General features: G+C 51.1%; 7 protein-coding genes across 7 annotated transcripts; 3 read left to right on the top strand and 4 right to left on the bottom strand.

Moving 5' to 3' along the window:
• Positions 1 to 1,825: 1,825 nt before the first annotated feature.
• Positions 1,826 to 2,345, bottom strand: HETIRDRAFT_247387 (uncharacterized protein; the record flags this gene model as incomplete). The annotated part of the gene is made up of 2 exons (XM_009542167.1): positions 1,826 to 2,200; positions 2,301 to 2,345. Coding segments are annotated over 2 exons (420 nt in total), but the record flags the coding sequence as incomplete, so codon positions are not given.
• A 1,108-nt stretch (positions 2,346 to 3,453) lies between these two features.
• HETIRDRAFT_58532 (uncharacterized protein) lies at positions 3,454 to 9,559 on the bottom strand (the record flags this gene model as incomplete). The annotated part of the gene is made up of 14 exons (XM_009542075.1): positions 3,454 to 3,506; positions 7,090 to 7,236; positions 7,289 to 7,358; positions 7,469 to 7,879; positions 7,931 to 8,007; positions 8,070 to 8,181; positions 8,234 to 8,319; positions 8,375 to 8,522; positions 8,581 to 8,772; positions 8,863 to 9,042; positions 9,107 to 9,130; positions 9,189 to 9,218; positions 9,282 to 9,369; positions 9,441 to 9,559. The coding sequence occupies 14 exons, from the start codon at positions 9,557 to 9,559 to the stop codon at positions 3,454 to 3,456; spliced, it is 1,737 nt and encodes a 578-aa protein (XP_009540370.1).
• A 31-nt stretch (positions 9,560 to 9,590) lies between these two features.
• Positions 9,591 to 10,513, bottom strand: HETIRDRAFT_468112 (uncharacterized protein; the record flags this gene model as incomplete). Its single annotated transcript, XM_009542166.1, has 3 exons — positions 9,591 to 10,097; positions 10,148 to 10,399; positions 10,447 to 10,513. The coding sequence occupies 2 exons, from the start codon at positions 10,511 to 10,513 to the stop codon at positions 10,173 to 10,175; spliced, it is 294 nt and encodes a 97-aa protein (XP_009540461.1). The 3' UTR covers positions 9,591 to 10,097; positions 10,148 to 10,172.
• A 69-nt stretch (positions 10,514 to 10,582) lies between these two features.
• HETIRDRAFT_153498 (uncharacterized protein) lies at positions 10,583 to 12,473 on the top strand (the record flags this gene model as incomplete). The annotated part of the gene is made up of 5 exons (XM_009542165.1): positions 10,583 to 10,694; positions 10,806 to 11,731; positions 11,802 to 12,007; positions 12,106 to 12,331; positions 12,384 to 12,473. 4 exons carry the CDS (start codon positions 10,583 to 10,585, stop codon positions 12,290 to 12,292), a joined length of 1,431 nt encoding a protein of 476 aa, XP_009540460.1. The 3' UTR covers positions 12,293 to 12,331; positions 12,384 to 12,473.
• A 1,136-nt stretch (positions 12,474 to 13,609) lies between these two features.
• HETIRDRAFT_377052 (uncharacterized protein) lies at positions 13,610 to 16,294 on the top strand. Its single transcript, XM_009542164.1, has 15 exons — positions 13,610 to 13,744; positions 13,810 to 13,897; positions 13,953 to 13,982; positions 14,033 to 14,056; positions 14,124 to 14,570; positions 14,647 to 14,791; positions 14,853 to 14,938; positions 14,989 to 15,100; positions 15,153 to 15,229; positions 15,287 to 15,679; positions 15,739 to 15,753; positions 15,802 to 15,871; positions 15,943 to 16,083; positions 16,136 to 16,177; positions 16,238 to 16,294. Exons 1-15 carry the CDS (start codon positions 13,692 to 13,694, stop codon positions 16,249 to 16,251), a joined length of 1,737 nt encoding a protein of 578 aa, XP_009540459.1. The 5' UTR covers positions 13,610 to 13,691; the 3' UTR covers positions 16,252 to 16,294.
• Positions 16,295 to 16,509: 215 nt separating this feature from the next.
• On the bottom strand, positions 16,510 to 18,252 carry HETIRDRAFT_468104 (uncharacterized protein; the record flags this gene model as incomplete). The annotated part of the gene is made up of 5 exons (XM_009542163.1): positions 16,510 to 17,151; positions 17,213 to 17,322; positions 17,385 to 17,921; positions 17,971 to 18,069; positions 18,126 to 18,252. The coding sequence occupies 5 exons, from the start codon at positions 18,250 to 18,252 to the stop codon at positions 16,648 to 16,650; spliced, it is 1,377 nt and encodes a 458-aa protein (XP_009540458.1). The 3' UTR covers positions 16,510 to 16,647.
• A 272-nt stretch (positions 18,253 to 18,524) lies between these two features.
• Positions 18,525 to 21,266, top strand: HETIRDRAFT_442829 (uncharacterized protein; the record flags this gene model as incomplete). The annotated part of the gene is made up of 9 exons (XM_009542162.1): positions 18,525 to 18,948; positions 19,001 to 19,115; positions 19,175 to 19,308; positions 19,360 to 19,686; positions 19,738 to 19,922; positions 19,974 to 20,166; positions 20,223 to 20,564; positions 20,616 to 20,746; positions 20,808 to 21,266. Exons 1-9 carry the CDS (start codon positions 18,621 to 18,623, stop codon positions 21,264 to 21,266), a joined length of 2,214 nt encoding a protein of 737 aa, XP_009540457.1. The 5' UTR covers positions 18,525 to 18,620.
• Positions 21,267 to 21,776: the final 510 nt, after the last annotated feature.

The following is a 21,776-nucleotide window of genomic DNA, read 5'->3' as shown; positions in this document are numbered from 1 at the left end:
CACAAGTCGGCGGTACTCGCTACCATTGGAATGAGCTGATTTATCCCCCATTATCTATTTTAAAACGGGAGATTGAAGCTCTGCTCTCGCAAGATCATCGAACCGATCCCTCAGCTCCTAGAGGTATGCATACGCCTGCTACAATGCGACGGTCCGGATCACAGGCTCTGGCCGCAAGTAAGAATCGACGTTTTGAGTGACGATAGGACAATATCACGGCGTTAGGTGTCAGCCATCTGCCTCGATCAGGGCAAGCCAGGACACACGAAGGTGGAGACTCAAGTACTCATGACACATGAACTTCACCCGAGGCTCCAAGGTACATGGGGATGAAACCAAATTAATCGAGCAGCCAGTATCACACGAGAAAATCTGCAGTGGCCTATGTTAGCCTATGTTGCCCTCAGCCGATCAAGTCGCCCCTTTGCCCCGTCCACGGAGTCGGACTCTTCCCCAGCGCATCCAAGCTCTGCGCGATCCCGATCGTATCCTGCACTGGCTCGACGCCGTGCATCCGGAACCGCTGTGTCGCCGCAGCCTCACTATCCCTCGCCGCTCGCTCCGCAGGCCGCATCCCGAACACTGTCTCCTCCTCCGGCCCCGAGTCGTCGAACGAGTCGTCAAACCCGTCATCCATGACCCCCGCAGCCGCGCGCGCGAACGGGTGCACGGGCTCCGCCCCATCCTCGAGATCGTCTCCGTCCGTGTCGTCGCTCTCGAACGAGTCGTCGTCATTCCGCCCACGCTGTCGCGACGCGAGCAGGAACGCGGCCGAAGGGTGCGCGGTGTCGTGCACTTCGTAGTCCATCGAGTCCATCGAATCTGTCGATGAGTCCGCGTCTTGCGCGTCGAGGCCGGAATCATCCTGCATGTGATGGATGTCGTACCGCTGCTGGTCAGGTGTTTGCAAAGCGGACGGTGGGAGCTGAGCTATCTCATCCGCAGAGAACGTTGCTGGCATTGGGGCAAGTGGGGATGGGGTGTGTCTAGAATCGGAGAATGTGGATGGCACGTACTCCCTCATTGCAGATGAGGCAGACGAAGTAGACTGCTCATGATCTTTGCCCATCGACGGTCTGTAACCTCCCGGAATATTGACTCCGACTCTATTCATCATACTCTCAAATGTTGAATCCACCACAGAGCTCGACATGCTTCCATTGCCACCCGGTGTGTATTTCGTCAGGGAAGGCGGGGATGGGATGCTCGAATTGGATGCTACACCTCTCCAGTCCTGATTCGAGTAGACTTTGGGTTGTGCGATACGTTGTGCGTTCCCAATGAGGTCTTTGCCAATCCGCGCTGCAGCCTCCTTACCAGGAGTACGGCTGAGCTTCGGGAGACGAGCAAATTCCATCATTACAGGCGGAGACATACCGGGTGGCAAATCTAAATCGTCGTCGTCGTCATCATCATACCGATTGGGAGCATTGTAGGCGGAGGAAGACGCGATAGTAACTTCAGAGTGAACAGGATGTCGGGAGCGCTGTGGCGTAGTGATAGAAGGATCTCGCAGATCGACGACCCCCGACCATTCGTGGGGCTGTGTTCCAGAAGGCAGATACGGATTGTGCGAGGCGGCGACAGGCGTCTTTGGTTTTCGGAGTCGAAGTGGAGAGATGCCACGACGAATGGATTGAGGATCTAAGGCCTGACGAAGGAGGTCATCTCGAACGATCTGCTGTCGAGATTTACCCTTGTTAGGAGAAACAGGCTGTTGAGTGGTATCTGCCTGCGAGGTTGGCCTGTTGGTGGACGCGTGAATGGTCTCGTCGATTGTGTCCTGGTCATGATAGCTGTCTGAAACATCAGCCACCGAGTGAGCATCATCCCGAGCAAGGTCCTGGAGGTCTCTTTCCATACGAATCAGTGGAGATTCCAGAGAGGCAGCCCAGGAGGACTCTGAGTTCTGTTCGGGAAATGCGGTACGTGTGCTCTGTCCGTGGTAGCGTGACACAGTAGCAGGCGTCGATGATATGGCGCCTTGTGCGGGCATGAATGAACTATCGGAGGGCGTCTTGTTAGGATCGAAGACTCCAGGAGGATGTGAAACGACAGCTTCAGAGGTGTGCTCAGATGTATTGTCGACTGAGGTAGAGGCTTGCGACTCATCCTCGAGCTGTTGTTCGTGCAGTGAAGAGTAGTCATCGTAAGTCGGTAGACGGATCTGGGCTGCCTGCTCGTAGAAAGATGTCCAGAACTTGAGAACGATAAGTCAGTCAAGTGCATAACAACAGCAACCTCTTCGAACAACAACATATATTCCAAGTGTAAGCGCAAAAAAATTGATCCTGACTCACTTTAGCGGCTTCTCGGACTGGCTCAGTTCCAACAGAATAACGCTTGAACGCAGGCAGAATACGGGTCGACAAGATGTTTTGGATTTTCGAGAAGTTTGCATCGATATTCTAAGATAAAAAGGGTCAGAGAATCGTTCCATCCTATGGGATTGATAATTGGGAGACTCAAGGCGCGTAAGCGGAATGGATGTGTCGCGACAAGACGCACCTGTAGCTTTATTGTGATGAGCTGCTCTATCTGGTCGATCTGATCATTCACGGAGGCAGAACTGTCGAGGCCAGGAACCTCAATAGAGGTAGCATCTAGTTGCGGTTCCCACCGTGGTGGATTGGGAGGGATGGGGTTCAGTTTCTTGCGTGCGTCTGACATCGTGCTTGTCTCTTGACCAAAGCACGGCTCGCGCCTGCGACGGCTCCACGGCGGAATGCTGAGTAAGCAAACGCGACAGTGGCGCAACCTGTGGCGGCTTGTGGCAGCCCTTTTTTCGCTCATATGCACTCTTTGACGACCTTCCACGTTGAAAGCGTCCGCACGTCTTCGCCCCAACCTCTCCGTCCTCCAAGGACGTCGCCACAGGCTCTCGTATTACGAGCAGCTGACGGCTGACATGTCAAATTCACCCGGCTCTTCTGGAGTCTGCAATCGTTGGTCCTTCAAGCTTCAACTCCCTCAGCTGAAACGCACGCCATGCATGGGAGTAAGACTATCATTGCCGTTTGGATTCGACCATCCACAAGTCTCACTACCCACCATGAGTATTTGATGCGACCCCGGGACGATAATGTTGACAAGAAGGCGTCAAGAGTTGCATGCCATTGTGGCCTTTTGTAACGATATCCGGAATATGATTGCGGGATCCCATGACATCCATGCATAGCGACGGTTCGATGATCACTATTTCTAGACATTATTACAGCCATGGCGCTTTTTCTCTCTCGGCGGGTATCATCCACGGTTGTGAGTCGATGTTCTTCTGCAGACTTTCCCAGGGTACTTGTGCCTTTCAGCGCTCTAATAAGATGTACACGCTATCCTAAAGACTCAGAGTTATTGTTGTCTTCCCCTTTCCTCTTTTAATCGCACCTTCACCTGAATCGCAGGCGATAAATCACTGAATTTTTATGACATCTGTCATGTTACACGGGCAAGTCCTTACCTGCTCACCACAGTAGGAATATCGACCTGGTCATCGTTGAGATACCAAGCTCCTATCAAAGGTAATCAGAAACTCGACCGATACTCTCAATGTAGGTGACCAGAAACATACTATCGCCTATCATCATCTTCTCGTTGTACGTGTAGCCATCACCGAGCCAATAGAACCGATTTCGCGTGCGGCCGTCGAGTGGTTCATAAGCGAAATCCTCCCAACGTGGGTTCGAAAGCGTGCGGACGGCATGAAGGCAAGATCCTTCATCAAAGCCTCTTACATTTCAGTGAACTTACGTGTATGATGAAGCACAATACCTGGCCATAATCCGGTAATTGCACCGTCGGGACTCTTGTACCATGAATTGCACTGATCTACGTATACCGTCTTCGGGACAAGGAGTCTGCAACCCTTTCCACTAGACTCAATTGTATACGATTCACTGACTTTGGGAAAGTAAGCCTAGTAAAGAATCTATCAAAGTGTGCTTCTTGTACTTCAAAAAAAAACCTTGCCTTCGTGTATTCTTCATAATCTGCGACGGCCTCTGCTTTGACTTCAATGCTCTTTAGCCGCTCCCTCTGTAACTTCAGCGTCGCCGCGACGACATAGTCAACTTGACGTTCGATGATGACAAGTAAAGACCCAGAGTTGACGAATGAGTTGGGTCCGGTGGCCATGAACATGTTAGGGAAGCCGTCTACGGCTACAGAAAGATAAGCTGAAGCATGAGGGGTCCAACGCTGCCGCAAGTCACGCCCGTTTCGTCCAACTACGTCGAACGGTAGACGAAATGTAGTGTTGAATCCGGTTGCGCAGACGAGCACGTCGAGCGTAGTATGTCGCCCGTCGACGAGTTGGACACCAGTAGAAGTGATCCGATCGATGGATGTTGTCTCGAACGCGGCCTAATGGACTGTTAATTTGTGCTGCGCCATATCTGAGTGACCCTCACATTTTCTTCGCACAATGATTCAAGGTACCCTGGGCCAGGAGTCAGTCTGCGACAGCAGACATCAAATGAGGGCACAACTGATATTCCCATGAGACTGTTGCTACGACGCCACGACGATGAGAAATCAGGATGCAAAATAACATACTGTACTCTGCTATTTCCGGTTTCTTAGCTAGTTTGCTGATCATAGTAGCCTTGAAAGCGGCGGTCATAGCAGTTTGCATTTCCGATCCCCGTTGAGTTGTGGCATGAGCAGACTGCAGAAGATAAACACGTCCCCGCGTTCATGTGGATGAACAAGTCACTTACATTTAGGTCCGATTCAAGTTCGTGTCTGAAGAATTTTTAGTACTCTGGATCCTTAAATCGCTCTCGATCCGCATCTGTGAATACGTCTGCATCCGGGGTCAGCTTGATGACAAAAGTAGGCAAAAAAATGCATGGCTGCGCACAGTTGTCCGTCCCAGGCTCACGCGACATCAGCTCGCATAGCTTGCTTTCCGAGAAGGACGACGAAATCCAGGTCTTCCCCCGGACAAAATTGGTTATTTTCGCCACCTTTGGCTGCAACGCTGTGACAATTTGGATGGCAGATGAACCCTACGAAAGTCTGGGACTAAATTCACCCAGCAAAGAGGGTGACGCGGGCATACCAAGCCAATCACACCGACACTCTTGTCTCCCCAGTCCTTCACGCCCTCTTCCCAAGCACCGTCGGAGATATCCCAGTGAGCGCTATGTACAAGGCGCCCGTCGAAATCCTTCAGGCCCTCGATATCAGGCCATGATAAGCGACTCAGCGTGCCGGTCCCGAGAAACAAGACGTCGGCTGTATCCTCGAATTCCTCGAACAAGTCATCGACAGAGGAGTGTGCGTCAGAAATCGAAGACGCCTCTAGCAATCCCGGAACTCCGTCATGAGTGCCATCTGTGCCTCGCGGGAATTTGGGATGGCGGATTCGGAGACGCCATTTTCCCGCGGTATCGTCCCAGCTTGCATGGGTCAGCTCGTGCTGTAGACGGATGTATTGCATGAGCTTGTACTTCTCCACCACGCGCCGGAGATAGGCCAGTATTTCGGATCCAGGAGCATAGAAAGAGGACCATTGGGTCTGGAAGAAGGGAAATTAGCACAATAAGGTGCAGCTCGAGTGCGCAGATGTGAACTTGCATTATCCTCAAATGTGAGTTGATACTTGCATCCCAATCAATACCGTGATTACTAGTGATATGCTGGCCACTTACGCAATGAGAAGGAATGTCGCAAGCCAAGCCCTGCAAGCAGTCTCAGTACAGTCCACGCGGGAGCAAATGGTTTCCTACCGTACCGGATACTTGTTGGCATACCAAGTACCGCCAATGCCCGCCGCTTTCTCATAGATTTTCAAGTCTAAGTTCGATACTCTCTGAGAGAAGCTTTATGACGAGTGGGTCATTGACCGTGATAAAATCGGCGGAAATCTTACTTACCGGATACCGGCCACAATACCACTATAACCAGCACCTATACATACTACCTTCATAGGTCTGTACTCGTCGATGGAGAAATTCCCCGTTTCAAACTCGATGGTCTTCACACTGCCTGCCATGCTCAAAGTGAAATTTAATCTGCTGGAAAGTGGTTTGAATCCTGCTATGTCAAGAGGGGATTGGTCTAGACTAATATCGTGGGGATACCCGACACCTAGACAAAAAGGATCGCACGAGAGTGATAGGAGAACGATGTGGGATCAAAGCGAGACGATACGGAAGAGGACAGGACAGGAAGAGCAAGGAGTCCGGTTGGTAATGTAAGTGGGTGGTAGGGACCCGTCCTTATACTGTTCTCGTGTTCTAAATATAAGTCAGTGTCGGCGCGGACGTCAGTGTAAGTGTTGAGAAGGCGCTAGCGCTAGGTGCCGAGGAGACAGTCGAAGGGGCGAGCATTGCTAGATGCAACTAACTTAAGTGCCTCGTGACCGTGTTGTAAGCTGCGGGATTGCAGTGAAATGGCTTTGAGGCGTCAGATTTTTGGAAGTCCAAGAACCTGAGAATGAACGAGACCGACGGCAGACGGGTAGATGTAGGCCGTTGCTTCTCCAAGCTGAATATGCTCATGAGAAAGGCAAGATAAGGCGAGGTGTTGGGAAAAGCACCCGGGTTGGACGTGTAATGATTAAAAGAGGATGGGAAAGGGCCACAATATAGGTACAGGAAGAGAGCATGAATGGAACTACACTACCCACTTTATAAGTACTCACGAATAAAGTCAATGCTCACCTGACCCTAGACATGAGGCTGATACAGCGTTTATAGACCTTGAGCATACTGATAGGTAAGCCGACCCAAAAACCATGCGCTTTCTATCATTGAAGGCCAATCGTACATACAACACATGCTCTGTTCCTATTGAGTGAGAATCCTTTAGTCTACACCCATCGAATCACAATAATGCAAGCTTACAATCATACAATTACCCTATGGAAAGGAACATATCCTCCACAAATACCAGTTGAGCACCCTGATTCGCATGCACTGGTATTCACTGAGATGGGACTGTAAAATCATATGCATTAAGTCGTGCATAAAGTGTGCCGCCGAAACCCGGAACGTACCAGGTGGTATATCGACCTCGTTGTCATCCAGATACCATGCTCCTACACATTTTTTAGCGCGGTCAAGATGATTTAAACGGATAGCTCACGATCGCCAGTCATTGTCTTCTCATTGTGCGTGTAGCCGTCACCCAGCCAATAGAAGCGATTGCGGGTTCGATCGCCTGGCAAACTTTCATAATTGAAGTCTTCCCAACGGGGGCTAGCCAGTGCTCTGACAGCGTGCAGACAGGAACCTGGGGAGTATCGTGAGCCGTGAGCAATGACTCTCGGCTTGATAAAATCTACCAGGCCATAATCCTGTTATAGTGCCGTCGGGGTTCTTGTACCAGGAGTGACACTGATCTACGTATACCGTCTGTCAATGTATATCAGTCTATGCCTTATACCAGGTCTCGAACTGACACAAACCTTCGGGAAATATGCCTGTAGCGAAGTAGATCATGAGCCACCATTCAAAGTCGAAACAAGCGTTATCCAACATGCCTTCGTATATTCATCGTAATCCGCAACAGCCTCCGCCTTGACCTCTATGCTCTTCAGCCGTTCCCTTTGCAGCTTCAAGGTGGCGGCAACCGCATAATCGACCTCGCGCTCCATCAAAATGAGAAGCGAGCCCGAGTTGACAGCCGAGTTCGGGCCCAAGGACAAGAACATATTCGGGAAGCCGTCCACAGCGACCGATAAGTACGAGACTGCGTGCGGCTCCCAACGCTTCCGCAAGTCGCGCCCCTCGCGCCCGATCACCTCAAATGGCATACGGTAGCTGGTATCGAAGCCAGTAGCACAGACGAGTACGTCAAGGTCGGTACGCCGCCCATCGACGAACTCGATGCCGCTTGGGAAAATCCGCTTGATGGGTGTCGTCTCAAAATCGACCTTGCGCGAAGAATGAGTCTTCAGTCAAGCCTGGAGGATAACTATGCTCACGTTGTCTTCGCAGAGCGACTCGAGGTAGCCCGGGCCGGGCGTCAGTCGACGACAACTAACATCGAATGAAGGAACAACTAGAGAAAGTTTACACGGGTCATGCGAGGGGAAATGACAACCCAAGGATGGTTTTACTCACTGTATTCGGCGATTTCCGGTTTCTTCGCTAGTTTCATGACCATAGCTGCTTTGAACGCAGCCGCAGCCGCTTTCTGCATCTCCGAGCCGCGTTGACTTACTCCGTGTACAGACTTCAAAATCAAAATGAGCTTGCTGACACCAGGCCGAATCAGTGACACTCACGTTTAAGTCAGATTCTAGTTCGTGTCTGAACGGCTTGTAGTATTTCGGGTCCTTGAATGCCCCCTTCTCTGCGTCAGAGAAGACATCTGCACGTTGCGAATTATGAGGATGCACAAAGTGTCACAGATGATTCATGCTTACAATTCCCGACGCCCGGCTGAAGAGCGAGCAACTCTGTCATCTTCGTTTCGGAGAATGAAGATGAAATCCAGGTCTTGCCTCGCACAAGATTGACCACTTTCGCGACCTTTGGCTGGAGGGCAGGCACAATTTGGATGGCAGACGAACCCTAACACGTCATGCATTCAGTGTCTTTCTTGATAGTTGAACATAAAGTAGACACGCACAATGCCGATTACACCGACGGTCTTGTTTCCCCAGTCTTTCACGCTTTCTTCCCAACTGTTACCCTCTGAGACATCCCACTGTGCGCTGTGCATAAGGCGGCCCTTGAAGTCTTTGAGGCCCTCGATTTCAGGCCATGACCAGCGGCTGAGCGATCCCGTGCCGAGGAACAGCACATCTGCAGTGTCTTCGAACTCCTCGAATTCGTCATCCATAGGCGTATAGGTGTCGCTCGCAGGCGACGCCTCCGAATCTCGCGGGACGCCGTCCATGGCGCCATTCACATCATGCGGGAAGCGCGGACGACGGATGCGCAAGCTCCATTTTCCAGAACCCTCGTCCCACCGCGCGTACGTGAGCTCGTGCTGGAGGCGTATGTATTTCGTAAGCTTGTACTTCTCGACCACGCGCTGAAGATATGCGAGAATCTCGGGCCCTGGAGCGTAGAACGAGGACCATTGCGTCTGAAAGCGGTAGTGGGCGAAACGTTAGCTACATACGTAACCATTTTCAAGTAGGCAGACTCACATTCTCCTCGAACGAAAGTTGGTACTGTTGTTGAACCATCTTTCTCAGCGAGACAATTCATGGAAGGCGGTGTACGACTTACGCAGTGAGAAGGTATGTCACATGCCAGGCCCTGTGTCCAGCCAGGTTGTTATTCAGAGACACACCTGATGCAAGAGACGCGCGTTCTGCTCACTGGGTACTTATTCACGAACCAAGTACCGCCTACGCCCGCTTCCTTGTCGTAGATCTTCAAATCCAGATTTGGCACTCTTTGTGCAAAACTATCGATGGAGATCCAAGTATAAGCAAGTCTACTTCGAGATTGCTTCTCTCCGGAGACCATTCTACATACCGTATACCAGCGATAATACCGCTGAAGCCCGCTCCTATGCAGACCACCTTCATGGGTCGATATTCGTCGATCGCAAAATCCCCAGTCTGGAATGCCTCTTTTGCAATCTTAGCGCCCATCAGGCCCGGCACAGAGCCGTTTCTGGAGTCCGTATGATTCATTGCTTGTACTTTGTCCGTAGCTTTTGCTGGCTTGCTTTCAGAAATCTCGAGGCGCGACACCAAGGGCATGTGAGGGAAAGTCGGGAAAGAGTGGGGGCATCGTGCGGAGGGTATCCATTAACGGATAAACATATGGCCCACCACCATATTTGTGTTCACGAGATTTGAGATGAAATGACAGAGAAGCCCGTGACTGATATTGTGTGAACGGCAGCCCATTGTAGGCATATGTTAGGTCAACCAAGCTGAATCACAGTCGGGCCCCGACCTTCCTCCCGCGCGATCAAAGAGAGGAGTGAGGCATGCGAACACACGGGTGGTGCGCTGTTACGAGCAGTAGCAACGACGAAGGTCACGATGACAGGTTATGTGAGGAAGTTGCCGGAAAACAGATCAGGTGGTAAAAGCACTTAAGCATACACGAGACTGTTAATCTTGTCTCGGAACAAATATGAGTCCTAGCGATCTTATCTGCAATAGAGGTTATAACAACTGACTGCAGATGATTTAAGTATGAGTACGAACGAGAGGATGTGTATGACGCACTTCAAACACTGAGACCGACGAAGGCTCATTCGCAGCTACTAGGAGACCAAGATGTGTTCAACTCTGTTGTCCACGAGTATACCGGACCAGACATGGGCAAGTATTCGCACACGAAGTAAATGGGAAAACGAGAAGGAACAGCCAGGTACAGCGCCTCAAGCCAGCAGTTCTTCGAGTTTATGTTGGAATTGAAGGTCTCGAGACCCTTGATTAGAGAGCGGAAACTGTGTGCCCGAAAGCGCAGGCGTATGTCTGAAAATAAAATGGAGTTGAGAGACGGCGGAAGAACGGTGGCGGACTGAGCCGCAGCCAGACGTCAGAGTGCGGGTTGGAGGTGGCTGCACCGCTCCAGACTAGGTCCACCATCCTCCACCATCCTTCCCGTCATCTCTCCTCCTGCCACTCTCTGCATCATCTCTAGCCCCAGAGGACATCATGTACGATCCTCAAGCGCGCTCGCGGCCATCGTCGTTCGCTCCGAATGATTCACTAGCTCAAATTCCAGCTAATTCTCAAGACGACTTCTCCGATACCCAGTTCGACGCTCGTCCTCCTAGACAGCCCAGAGCCCCTTCTGGGAGACAGTATTCACCGCAAAGGCAATCGTATTACCAGTCCCAGTATGAACCAGACGATCAAGAGTCTCCGACACCTCCAGAGGCGGACGACTTCTTCACGTCTCAGAACGGGGCTTATCCGGACCCGCTCCCCACTCATTCATTCGCAACACAGTCTGTCCGTGCACCATCACCACCTCCAGGCCCTCTCCTCGACCACTCTCATCTTCGTCCGGGGAATCAAGCCGCTCTATTGTCCCACGAGCGTACACTCGAGCTCTACCGTGCCAATGCCAAAAAGACGCAAGATCCCGACCTCCAATTCGAGTTTGCCGTCTTCATGGTCGACGCATCTAAAACGCTCCCCGTACCAGAACCCACGCCGGGCAATGTCATGGACGTAGAACGTGCGCTCGACAAACGGGACGATCTCGTCAAGGAGGCAACCGCGCTGCTCAAGCGAAACGCTGACCGAGGGCACATGCCTTCGCAGTATTTCCTCGCTGACTGCTACGCGAACGGGATAGGGACGCACAAGAACCGCCAGGACTTCGACCGCGCATTTCCGCTCTTCATTCTTGCTGCCAAGCACGGTCACCCCGACGCTGCATACCGCGCGGGTACGTGCTGCGAGAACGGCTGGGGCTGTCGCAGAGAGAGCGCGAAGGCGGTCCAGTTCTACCGCAAGGCTGCCGCGTCGCTCCACCCCGGCGCGATGTATCGTCTCGGCATCGCAGAGCTGAACGGAGAGCTTGGGATGTCCAAGCGCCCGAAAGAAGGTGTTAAATGGCTCAAACGCTCCGCGGAGCACGCAACGGCGGAGTTCCCTCATGCGCTTCACGAGCTCGCACTCCTGCATGAACGGGGCATCGACAACGTCGTGTTCGTGGATAACGAATATGCAGCGGAGCTACTCGCACAAGCGGCAGAGTTGGGTTATGCGCCGAGCGCTTACCGGCTAGGCGAATGCTATGAATACGGGAAGATGGGCTGTCCGCAAGACCCCGCACTGTCAATCCATTATTATGTGGGTTTTCCAGTGTTTCGGCTCTGCTGTCACATGGCTGAGTGATCAATTATCTCCGTCGGCTTTTCAGAATATCGCGGCGCAGCAGAATCACCGAGACGCATGTTTCGCCCTGACGGCATGGTATCTTGTGGGCTCACCTGGAGTGCTGCCCCAATCAGACACGGAGGCATTCTTATGGGCAAAGAAGGCGGCGGACGCGGGGCTGGGCAAAGCTATGTATGCTGTGGGGTATTTCCTAGAAGTGGGAATTGGCACACCTCCAAGCATGAATGAGTGAGTTGTTTGTTGCTTGAAGACTACCTGGTTCCGATATATTGAAGTATCCTCATCGACCCGCATGGTGCATTTCTCATACCTATTTTGATTTGTAGAGCATTACAATACTACAAACGTGCGGCGGACCAAGGCGACCGACGAGCGTCACAGAGGCTAAAGGGGAATGGTCCGATGGTCCAACCCGGTGGACCAGAGTCAGTCGTGAATCGTGGGGAAGGCGACGCGCAGTCTCAGTCAGGATCGGGAAAGGGTAGCAAGGACAAGGACTGCGTGATTATGTGAGGCACCTACAGACTAAGAGAATCGACTGGCTGGATAGAGGTGAGGGCCTTGCTCGCGCATCGATTGAAAATTCACCTCGTTATTACTACAGTACACGTCTAGGGACGACCTTCATTGTCACCTACATAATAAGTTTTTTAGACTTGTTTAACTCGGAACGTTCGTTTCGTTTGCCCACGTCTCGTCTCCCTGATACCTACGGCGTCTAATGAGCGCCACGATACCCGTGTTCGCCTGACTTCGAGGCCTACCGCCGACGTCCCATGCTCTCTCTGATTACAAGAACCTGAGAACTCAGGCGTCATTAGTAAGGCTTCTGTCCGCTTTTCTTGCCGAGTGCCCCTCTTTTTCAGTTTCAGTTGGCTGATCCAGACCATATCGCAATGTCCACCACTTCGCGAACCCCATGGGGCGTCAATGTTGGCTTGCCATAGAAGTGATGCGTGCCGCTTGCTTACAGGTCTATCCGGGGTCGAGTGCGTACTTCTTTTTAAGTAGCTGTGATCCTCCAAATTCTAACAGCGATCGATGATCCTTGAAGTAAAACATGACCTAAGATACACTATAATGCGTCATGTTCGCCTAAAATCACTACAAGCGTCTACTTGACAAGGCCTAACTTACCGACCAGATCAGGGTCAAGCTAATATCGCCGGGGTCCTCGGTGTGAGTTTATACCTCTTCTTCAACAACGATGAACCGCCTGTCACTGCAAAACTTAGGAGTTATACACAGGCGATCTCAGGGTATCTGTGAACTCGGTGATCGCCGAGTTGCATACCAATTCATGTGGACTTAGTGTCGGAGGCGGCAGGGGATTCTCCACAGTATGCAACATCTTCTTTCCTTTTCCCAGCACATGCATTGAATTCCTGTCTGTCATAATGCACATGTTCCCGATGATGTTCAACACGCAAAATTGCAGTTCGTTCTTGTCCAAACCTAGGTAATTAGCTGATCTGAGCGGCGAGACGTCAGTCCGATTACGCTGGCGTGCTTCTGCCAGCCACGTCATGAGTTTATTGTTACATGGCGCCCATGAAAGAAAGAATCTTTCACGGTGCTTTCCGGATCAAGAAGACACTGCTTGAGGCCCCGACCAGCAAGTCAACGGTGATCCAAGGAACAGTCTATCACGGTACTAACGGAGCTCTCTTTGCCGTCATATTACTATTCTCATGAAGCCCGTGAATATACATATATGGTTTGGAGCATCTGCGTGGGGGTGGTAGAGCACCCCGTTGACGGACGCAGGCGACCATCCTCTCATTTTGTCTCATTCAATATCATGGGCCATCTCCTCTCCAAACATCGCAAGGCAGTAGAGGCTCCCGCTCACCCATTCAGGAATGAAGAACTGTTCCAAGCTGGTGATTTTTCGATCGACGAATACAGGCCCATGAAAGTTGTCTGCATCGGTGCTGGCTTCAGCGGGATCACTGCAGGCATTCGGTCAGTGTACTCGCTAGATCGGACAACTCGTCCTTGTTGACTGTGCTCACTTTCATGTCCTTCAGGTTCTCCCAGAGGGTGCCGAATATCGACCTGAAGATTTACGATAAGGCTGCTGGAGTCGGCGGCACATGGTATGCCAACAAGTATCCTGTAAGCGTATATGGATATGACGTATCCTACCAAAGCTCATCCCGGACATCTCCAGGGACTTGCGTGCGACATACCTTCTCACTGCGTCAGTCGTATTGGTTCCTTCTTTGAAACCTCGCTGATATCTATTTGCAGTATCAACTCACATTCGAGGAAAACGTGCGTCAGGTTTACGTCGATATCCCAATTCAGGAACGACACAATGTGACAGTTTCGGCATCGCCAGCGCCAATGGTCCTCGTTCTACGCGCCCGGCCCAGAGATCCTAGCATACCTGCAAAATCTGGTAATGAAGTACAAGATCACGAGGTATATACATCTGCGACACGAGCTCATGAGCGCTCGATGGGATGCCGATGCTGGCAAATGGCACTTGCGCATTCGACGACATTCTTCGCTTAGCGATGGCAAGACCGAAGTTGTACCTCCGTCGCCGGCAAGTTCCTCTCGAGACTCGACCTTAGTTGATGAAGAGTATGAAGACTTTGAAGATATTACCGATGTGCTGTTCCTCGGTACTGGTGCACTCAGTCGGTGGTCTTGGCCTGATATCGAGGGTTTGAATAATTTCAAGGGACGCCTGCTTCACAGCGCCCAGTGGGACGTATCAGACGGTGCGTGGGAAGAAGGGGTAAAGGACTGGAACAAGAAGGACGTTGGAGTGATTGGATTGGTATGGAATACTATCGTCGAACGTCTCACGAGATACAAAGAACTTGACGCGCTGGCCGCACTCGCGATTTTCATAGGGTTCAACCGCTCTTCAAATTGTCCCAGCACTGCAGCCAAAAGTAAACCACCTGGTGAACTTTGTGCGTGGGAAAACATGGATTGCACCGTCCGCCTGCGAGGATAAACTCGTACACCTGTTATCCCGTCCCTCATCTGGGAATCGTACGCCAAAATTATCTATCTCTCGCTCAGCTCATGCTCAGTCCTCCCATCCGTCATCCAGACACCTTCACCGAGGAAGAGCGCCGTTTATTCGAAGACACAGAATATTACAAGTCATTCCGACATAGCCTAGAATCTGAACTCAATGTAACCCTTCGAAGATGCACCTTGGCGGACTTGACTGACGCGTGTTGAAGGCAGCTTACAGTATATGCTTGCGCGACTCTCCAATACACAAGGCGGTCACAGAGATTTTCCGAAAGGATATGGTTGCACGATTAGCGAAGAAGCCATGGATTGCTGATTATAGTGAGTATCAGCAGCATTGATATGTCCGGACATTTACCAAATAGGGCTACAGTCGTTCCCTCTTTCGAGGTTGGTTGCAAGCGACTCACCCCAGGGCCTGGATATCTCGAAGCACTCTGTGAGGAAAACGTGCGTTACAGCCGCGCTTCTCTTTCGCCTGTACACCCTCCCTGAATAGATACCCAGGTCCACTTTGAGACCACGCACATCAAACGTGTCACGCATAATGGTGTAGAACTTATCGACGGGCGCCATCACAAGCTCGACGTGCTTGTCTGCGCGACTGGTTTCGAGACATCCTATCGCATGCCGTTCGACGTGATCGGTCGTGAAGGACGCGACCTGCGTGTCCAATGGGAGCCACACGCGTCAGCATATCTTGCTGTCGCTGTTGACGGCTTCCCCAATATGTTCATGTCACTCGGCCCCAACTCATTTGTCAATGCGGGCTCCCTTCTCGGGCTTATGGAGCGCCAGGTTGATTATGCTGTTGCTGCCACGTTGAAATTACAGCGTGAACGCTTGAAGAGCATGGAGGTCAAAGCAGAAGCTGTTGCTGATTATAACGAATATTTGAAGGTCAGTATGAGTTATGATTCATCAGAAATGAAATCTTTGCTTACTCCTCTGTACGGCAGGATTATTTTCCAAAGGTTGCTCTCTTTGTATACTGTGATATACCACTGATCGCCATCCCTTAGACTGTATTTTCTGGCCAGTGCCGCTCGTGGTATAAGAGCAAGGATGGTTCGATCACAGGTTTATGGCCAGGTGAGCCGCGAAACGTGTTGTCGTGGACTAGTGACTCACTGACGAAAATCTCCTGCCTTGCATGTGGCCAGGATCTTGCTTGCACGCTATTTGTACTCTGTCGCATCCGCGGTGGGAAGATTTTAACTACGAACTGTTTGACAAGACGCGCAACAGGTTCTTCTGGCTTGGTGATGGTCAAACTCACAACGAGAAAATGATGACTGGTGATCGTAAGTGGCTTTTTCGAGTTTCAAAAGAGCTTAACACAAACATACGTGACAGGAGCGTGGTATTTGAACGATGATCAAGTCGATATTCCGCCAGGTATGTCTCGACTATTATTGGGTCTTGATATAAGGCTTATGCGGTAAAAAAAACTTGCAGTACCAATAGACTAAACCTATGTTACATGAATGCCAAGACTGATATGACGGACGCACGATTGATACAGCGCACTGAAGTGCTGACGGAGACCGTGGCGCTTTCACGACCTTGATGAGATGTAGTGCTGTCTTTTTGTATTTTTAGAGCGAATTCCGCTGTTGTGTTGCATCTGGAGGTATCCCGATTCGTGTCCGATCCTGAGGCCTGAAGGCCGCTGATGCTCAATTAGAATTATCGAGATATTGAGGGCAAGGACCACCATCCTGTCGAGGGACTGTTCAGTTTGGAATGCATATAACCACACTCTATGCACTGGCAGCGATATGCTGCGCTATGCATAGGCAGAAATGAATTAACGTAAAAGAGGGACTAAATCGATAAGTTACTAAAGGTTACAGATCGTGTATACGTCACATCGCATGCAACGATGTTTCCACACCTTGCTTAGGCATAGGTGTGGGCGTTGTCTCGTCGTGACCAGATACCAACGCCGGTACCGGTGCCCTCCTCGGATTCGAAGAGACTACTGGCGCACCAACAACTGCTGCGGGATCAGGATTTCCGCGCCATTCAGGAGGTGTGGTAAACGCGCTGGGATCCTGGGGTGTATTGCTAAACGAAGGCGGAGGTGTGTCTACCCCTGCATCTACTCCTGCATCTGGTGGGATCTCCAGTTCCGCAGGAAGTATCGTCGGCGGATTGTGTGCCCTTTCCTCAATGGCTTTCGATATTTGTTGAAACTCCGCCTCTCCATTCCAAAAACCAATAATCTCATCGAGACCGGTATAATCTTTTGACTTGACTACCTGATCCCGCATAGCCTTGCCTTCTGACTTCGAGATTTTGACACGGCTACCTTTGAACTGGGCGACAGAAAACTTGGTGCTGGCCCAATAATTATCAAGGTACTTGCACTGACAATTGCAGACGCATTAGAGTAACGATAAAAAAAAAAGGCAGCCTGCGACTACTCACCAAGCGGATGTAAGAAGGTACCAATGTTGACTCCAAGTCGACTAATGGTGTCGGAGAGAACACACTGGGGTTCGACTCTGCGGCTGTTGCAATCATGACAGAATCGGCGCCTTGAAAAAGAGTACATACATTAGAAACGTATTGGAAGAGAGAAGAGGCAAATAAAACTCACCTGTCAAAGCACGTATCCGCCTTGCATCATGATATCCCTCACAATCACCATTCTCGATCACCGCAACATCCTTGCCCGAGCTCTTGACAAAGTCAACGATCTCCTTCAGTCGTTCGACGCGCGCACGCTCGGTTTGCCGCATACTGCGCGTTCGACAGTGGACAGTTAGGCAATTCACACCTGTATTGATGATCTTTTCGACCAGCTTGAGAGTGTCCTCCTGAGTCGGAAGCAAGCGAATTTTGGCGGAAATAGATATATGTGCGGGGAGTTCAGCACGAAGGGCGGTGAGGATAGAGCAGAGGAGGTCGGGGGTGGAGAGAAGGGCGGCGCCCATCCCTGAATGAGTCGAAAATGGCTTCGGGCATCCACAGTTCAGATCGATGCCGGAAACGTCTTGCATGACAGTTTTTGCTGCTTGAACGGCGAGTGCGGGATCTGAAGAGCCTATCTGATAAACTAAATATGGCTTTTCGACTGGATGCGTGGTGAACATAGCTCTCGATTTGCCGTTGTACGAGATGACCCCGCTGACGGCTGTAGGTGCCATAAGCTTAGATTCACACATCAAGAGCAGTATACTCACGATCTACCACACGCTCTGCATGGAGAATAGCCTTGTCTACGATTTCCGGCCCCCATACAAGCTTGGCACCGTGTTTGAGCGCGAAAAGACGAGTGGGGACTGTGGAAAGTGAGTGAGCTCGTCAAGGCGCGCCGCTCGATGTACAGCAGACGTACGAGCGCCAGAACGAACCATTGGAGCAAGCATGACGCCGTTTCTATAATCATCTGGAGTGAGATAGTCTAATCGAGGGCGTTTTGCATCGCGAGGTCCGGGAGAAGCGGAATGCGAGCGACGAGACATCGCGAATGAGCGAAAGAGGCTATTACAAGAAGGTAGATGTATTCTGTGGCCGTCGAATGCTTTTACAAGCATAAGCAGAACGGCAAAGTGAGACAGACAAAGACACCGGCAGAGCAAGAAGGAGTCTTATGATAACCGAGGATGGAGATCTCGGAGACGATGAAAACAAACATAACTCATTATGTAATTTGTCGCCAACCGAAGCAACGTTGTGGCTGCAGCCTGAGCCAACCACCGCTCCATTGGAATCTCTTGGACTCTCCACCATCGCCGTCGTTTGGCCGCATATCGAAAAATTGGGCAGAATCCTATCAGTTTCACCCACCAAATAACCAGCCACGTAACTCAAGCGCCCGAGTGTTACTGCGATGGAGTCTCTCCGTACCCGGAAAGCTTCCGTGTCTCGCCCGAAAGCTGCTAAGCCAGCGGCCAAGTTGAGCAAGCCTAGCAAGGATGCTCGAAAGTCTCGCGTGGACGACAAGATAAAGAAGCGCATGTCCATGCGATATGCCGACATCTCGGGTCCAACTGGCAATGTATCTATCCCTTCGGTCCCAGCATTGCCCATTGGACTGCGTCCTGGGCCGTTGAAAGAGCAGGAGGAAGAGATTGTGCCGGAGCGCACGCTTTCGAAGGAGGATGTCAAGGCTGCAGAGAATCAGCTACTGGATGCGGACACCTTTGACCCTGATGCCTGTGCGCTTTTCCCGTATGTAGCACCAAGTTATGATCTCACAACGTCATATAGACCTAAAATTAAAGCTGGCAAATTCAACGGAGGCCGAGCTGAAGTCACTGCAGTCTTCTCTTCAGAGCTCCAAAGATGATGTTGCAGCAGATTTGCAGCGGAACGTCTTCAAGAAGTAAGTTATCAATGTGTTTATAACATCGGACCGTTGCTCAGGATAATGCGCCTCAACAGCTACTCTCAGTTCGTCCATATTTCCAAGGAAATAGGTAACCTCGAAAACGAGCTGCTTGAATTGAAAGAGAGTTTAGCTGAGTGGAAGAGCATGCCTTCCTTACTCCACATTGATGAATCGGCCTCTGTCGCTGGTAGGATATCACTCTTGGTTCCGTCTGAAGACCCTTGACATTTTCCAATAGATCGTCGACGCAATGTTCGGTCTTCCATCGCTGACCTTCGTGTGCTCTACGCAAATCAGATGCAGAACCTGCATGCACAAATAGAAGGATCGACGAAGTTTGTGCCTACCACGCCAGGAAGACACGTCGTCGCTGAGATGGACGGCATCTCATTGAATGCCGCAACCTACAAACCAGTACATTCTGTACGTTTCGTTCTTCTTGACGACGCTGTCCTTGTCGCCCGCAAACGCAGACGCCGCAATGCCTCAGAGAACGACAAACTCGTTGCGGAGCGGTGCTGGCCATTGAACGAAATGCTCGTGCTGGATACGAAGGATACTGCTAGTATGCTACCCGACTCCTTTTGAGAGGTAGTTGATTCACACGTATTTTTAGCCATGGTGAATGTCTTCAAAATTAGGCATGGCAAGGAGACGCACGTCTATCGCACAGAGTCTCCAGCCGATAAGAAGAGCTTGCTCTCGCAACTTCGGCAGGTCGCCGAAGAACTTGCGACCAAGAAAAGGAAGGAACGAGAGGGCGAACACGAACGAAGGAAGAGCTTGTGGAATGGTGGCGATGTCAGTCATTCTCGTGGTCCTTCCTAATTTTGAGTTCACAAGATCGTTTAGCGAACCTCGTTTGCAATAGACGGACCTCCGCCACCAGATTGGATGGCTGATTTGGCGATGAAGGCTGGCATGAGCGACCTTGCGAAAGATAAAGCAGAAAGGGACAATCGCTGGGTAGGGGAATTTGCAGATGAGCTCACTGTTGCAATTGCCTTGAGAGAATGGGATCGAGCAGTTGAGCTAGTGGAGCAAGGTATACGTATCCTGTTTTGCTCTTCTCTCGGATTTGCGCTCAAACTGTTTCTTCAGGCGAAGCCAAGCTATCAACCACCCCTCCGCTCGCGAGCAAGCTTACACCCCTCACTGCGACCCTGACCTCTTCCCTCCTCCAATCATTGGCTTCGCCTAATAACCACAAGACAACTGTCGTTCACCATATTTCTTTACTCGCGCGACTTCGCGCGGATGCGGCGGGCCGAACAACCTTTTTGGCGGCTCGCGGCGAAATGATAAGGAAATTAGTCCGAATGCTTCGGTTCGAGGGGCATATCGGAATGTACATCAACGACCTTGCGACTGTGATGTTCACAGCTATCAAACATACCGCTGATTGGTTCCTGGCGAGTTTCAAGGAAAACGAAGTAGCTAGCTGTAAGTTCCTTCCATACTGTGATCTGCTTTGAGCGCTCAACTACGACACAGCCTTCATTGACTGGGCAAAGAAGCAGATGGAGACATATGCGGAAATGTTCCGAAAACAGGTGTACAGCTCTGATGTCGATCAAAGGACTATAGACGACGCGCTTAAGATCACTTACTCACAAAGCCGTAAGGTATATTTACACTTCCATTCAACGCGCGTCTTCTTTTTGATATCGTTGCTTCTATCTACAGCTTCTGCAAGAGTATGGCCTTGACTTCAGGTTTCTACTAGACGAGCTATTGGTTCAGGAGCCAAAGGAGAAGCCACAGCCTCCAGCTCGCCCTCAGCCACGGGCGCTCGAATCAAATCGGATCTCTCGCAACAACCCCACTCCTTCACGACAGCGCTCCCCTGCGCCCATACTCGCCACGCCAACTCCACCCTTCCAGGCTCCACCTGTTCCTCCTATACCAGCCCTACCCCCAACGCCGTCAACGCCTTCACGCCATTCGCATAATACAACGCCGATGGCCGTCTCGCCCACCCCCGTGCGCGCACAAAGCTACGGTGTTTCAATAGAAAGCCCTCGTCCCCCGCGCTCTGTTCGGAGTAGTCCTGCGCCGCCGCCACGGTCGCGGGATCGTCCAGGTAGCTCAGCAGGCCAGCGTCCACCACCTGTCACTGTTCCGCGGCGGGAAGGGTATTTCTGAACCGTCTACCTATGTCACCTGGGTTGAATCTAGGCGAATACGGTGTCGAATATTTAGAGTCCTAGGACGGTTATATATGAACATCAGAATCTCGTTTCGAGCGCAGTATGTCAAGATTGTAATCCCCTCGTGTCCATCAGTGAATGTGGTAGGTGGTCAGGTGTCATGATGTACGCCGTGCATGGGGCATATACAGATGGAAGTATAACGATCAAAGTACATATGCTACAACGCCAATGTCAGGGATCATCAGGTCACAAAAAGACAAGACGCATAGGAAAAAGAGGCACATAGCGCCAACACATGTATGTACTGGCGGAATGAGTTCCACAGTGCTCCGTGACAAGATAGACTCGCCATCGGGATTGCCATCGTGGTCAAAGTCCGGCCGCGAATCTACGGCTCCGGGTGCTATTAGATTCGAGCAGGTACATTTCGAAGCGGGATCTGCTGTTGGTGCAGGGTTTGGCTTTGATGTATCATCTGCTTCCGAGACTAACGATTCTTCGG

This window comes from Heterobasidion irregulare (assembly GCF_000320585.1).
Source record: "Heterobasidion irregulare TC 32-1 unplaced genomic scaffold scaffold_01, whole genome shotgun sequence".
Classification (NCBI taxonomy): Eukaryota; Fungi; Basidiomycota; class Agaricomycetes; order Russulales; family Bondarzewiaceae; genus Heterobasidion; species Heterobasidion irregulare.
This window is presented reverse-complemented; position numbering and strand designations above follow the sequence as displayed.

Coding starts and splice junctions, on each gene's coding strand:
- HETIRDRAFT_377052 (XM_009542164.1), top strand. CDS start 13,692: ATGAAAGTTGTCTGCATCGGTGCTGGCTTCAGCGGGATCACTGCAGGC. Junction 14,939..14,988: donor GCCTAGAATCTGAACTCAAT/GTAACCCTTCGA, acceptor CGCGTGTTGAAG/GCAGCTTACAGTATATGCTT. Junction 15,230..15,286: donor AAGCACTCTGTGAGGAAAAC/GTGCGTTACAGC, acceptor ATAGATACCCAG/GTCCACTTTGAGACCACGCA.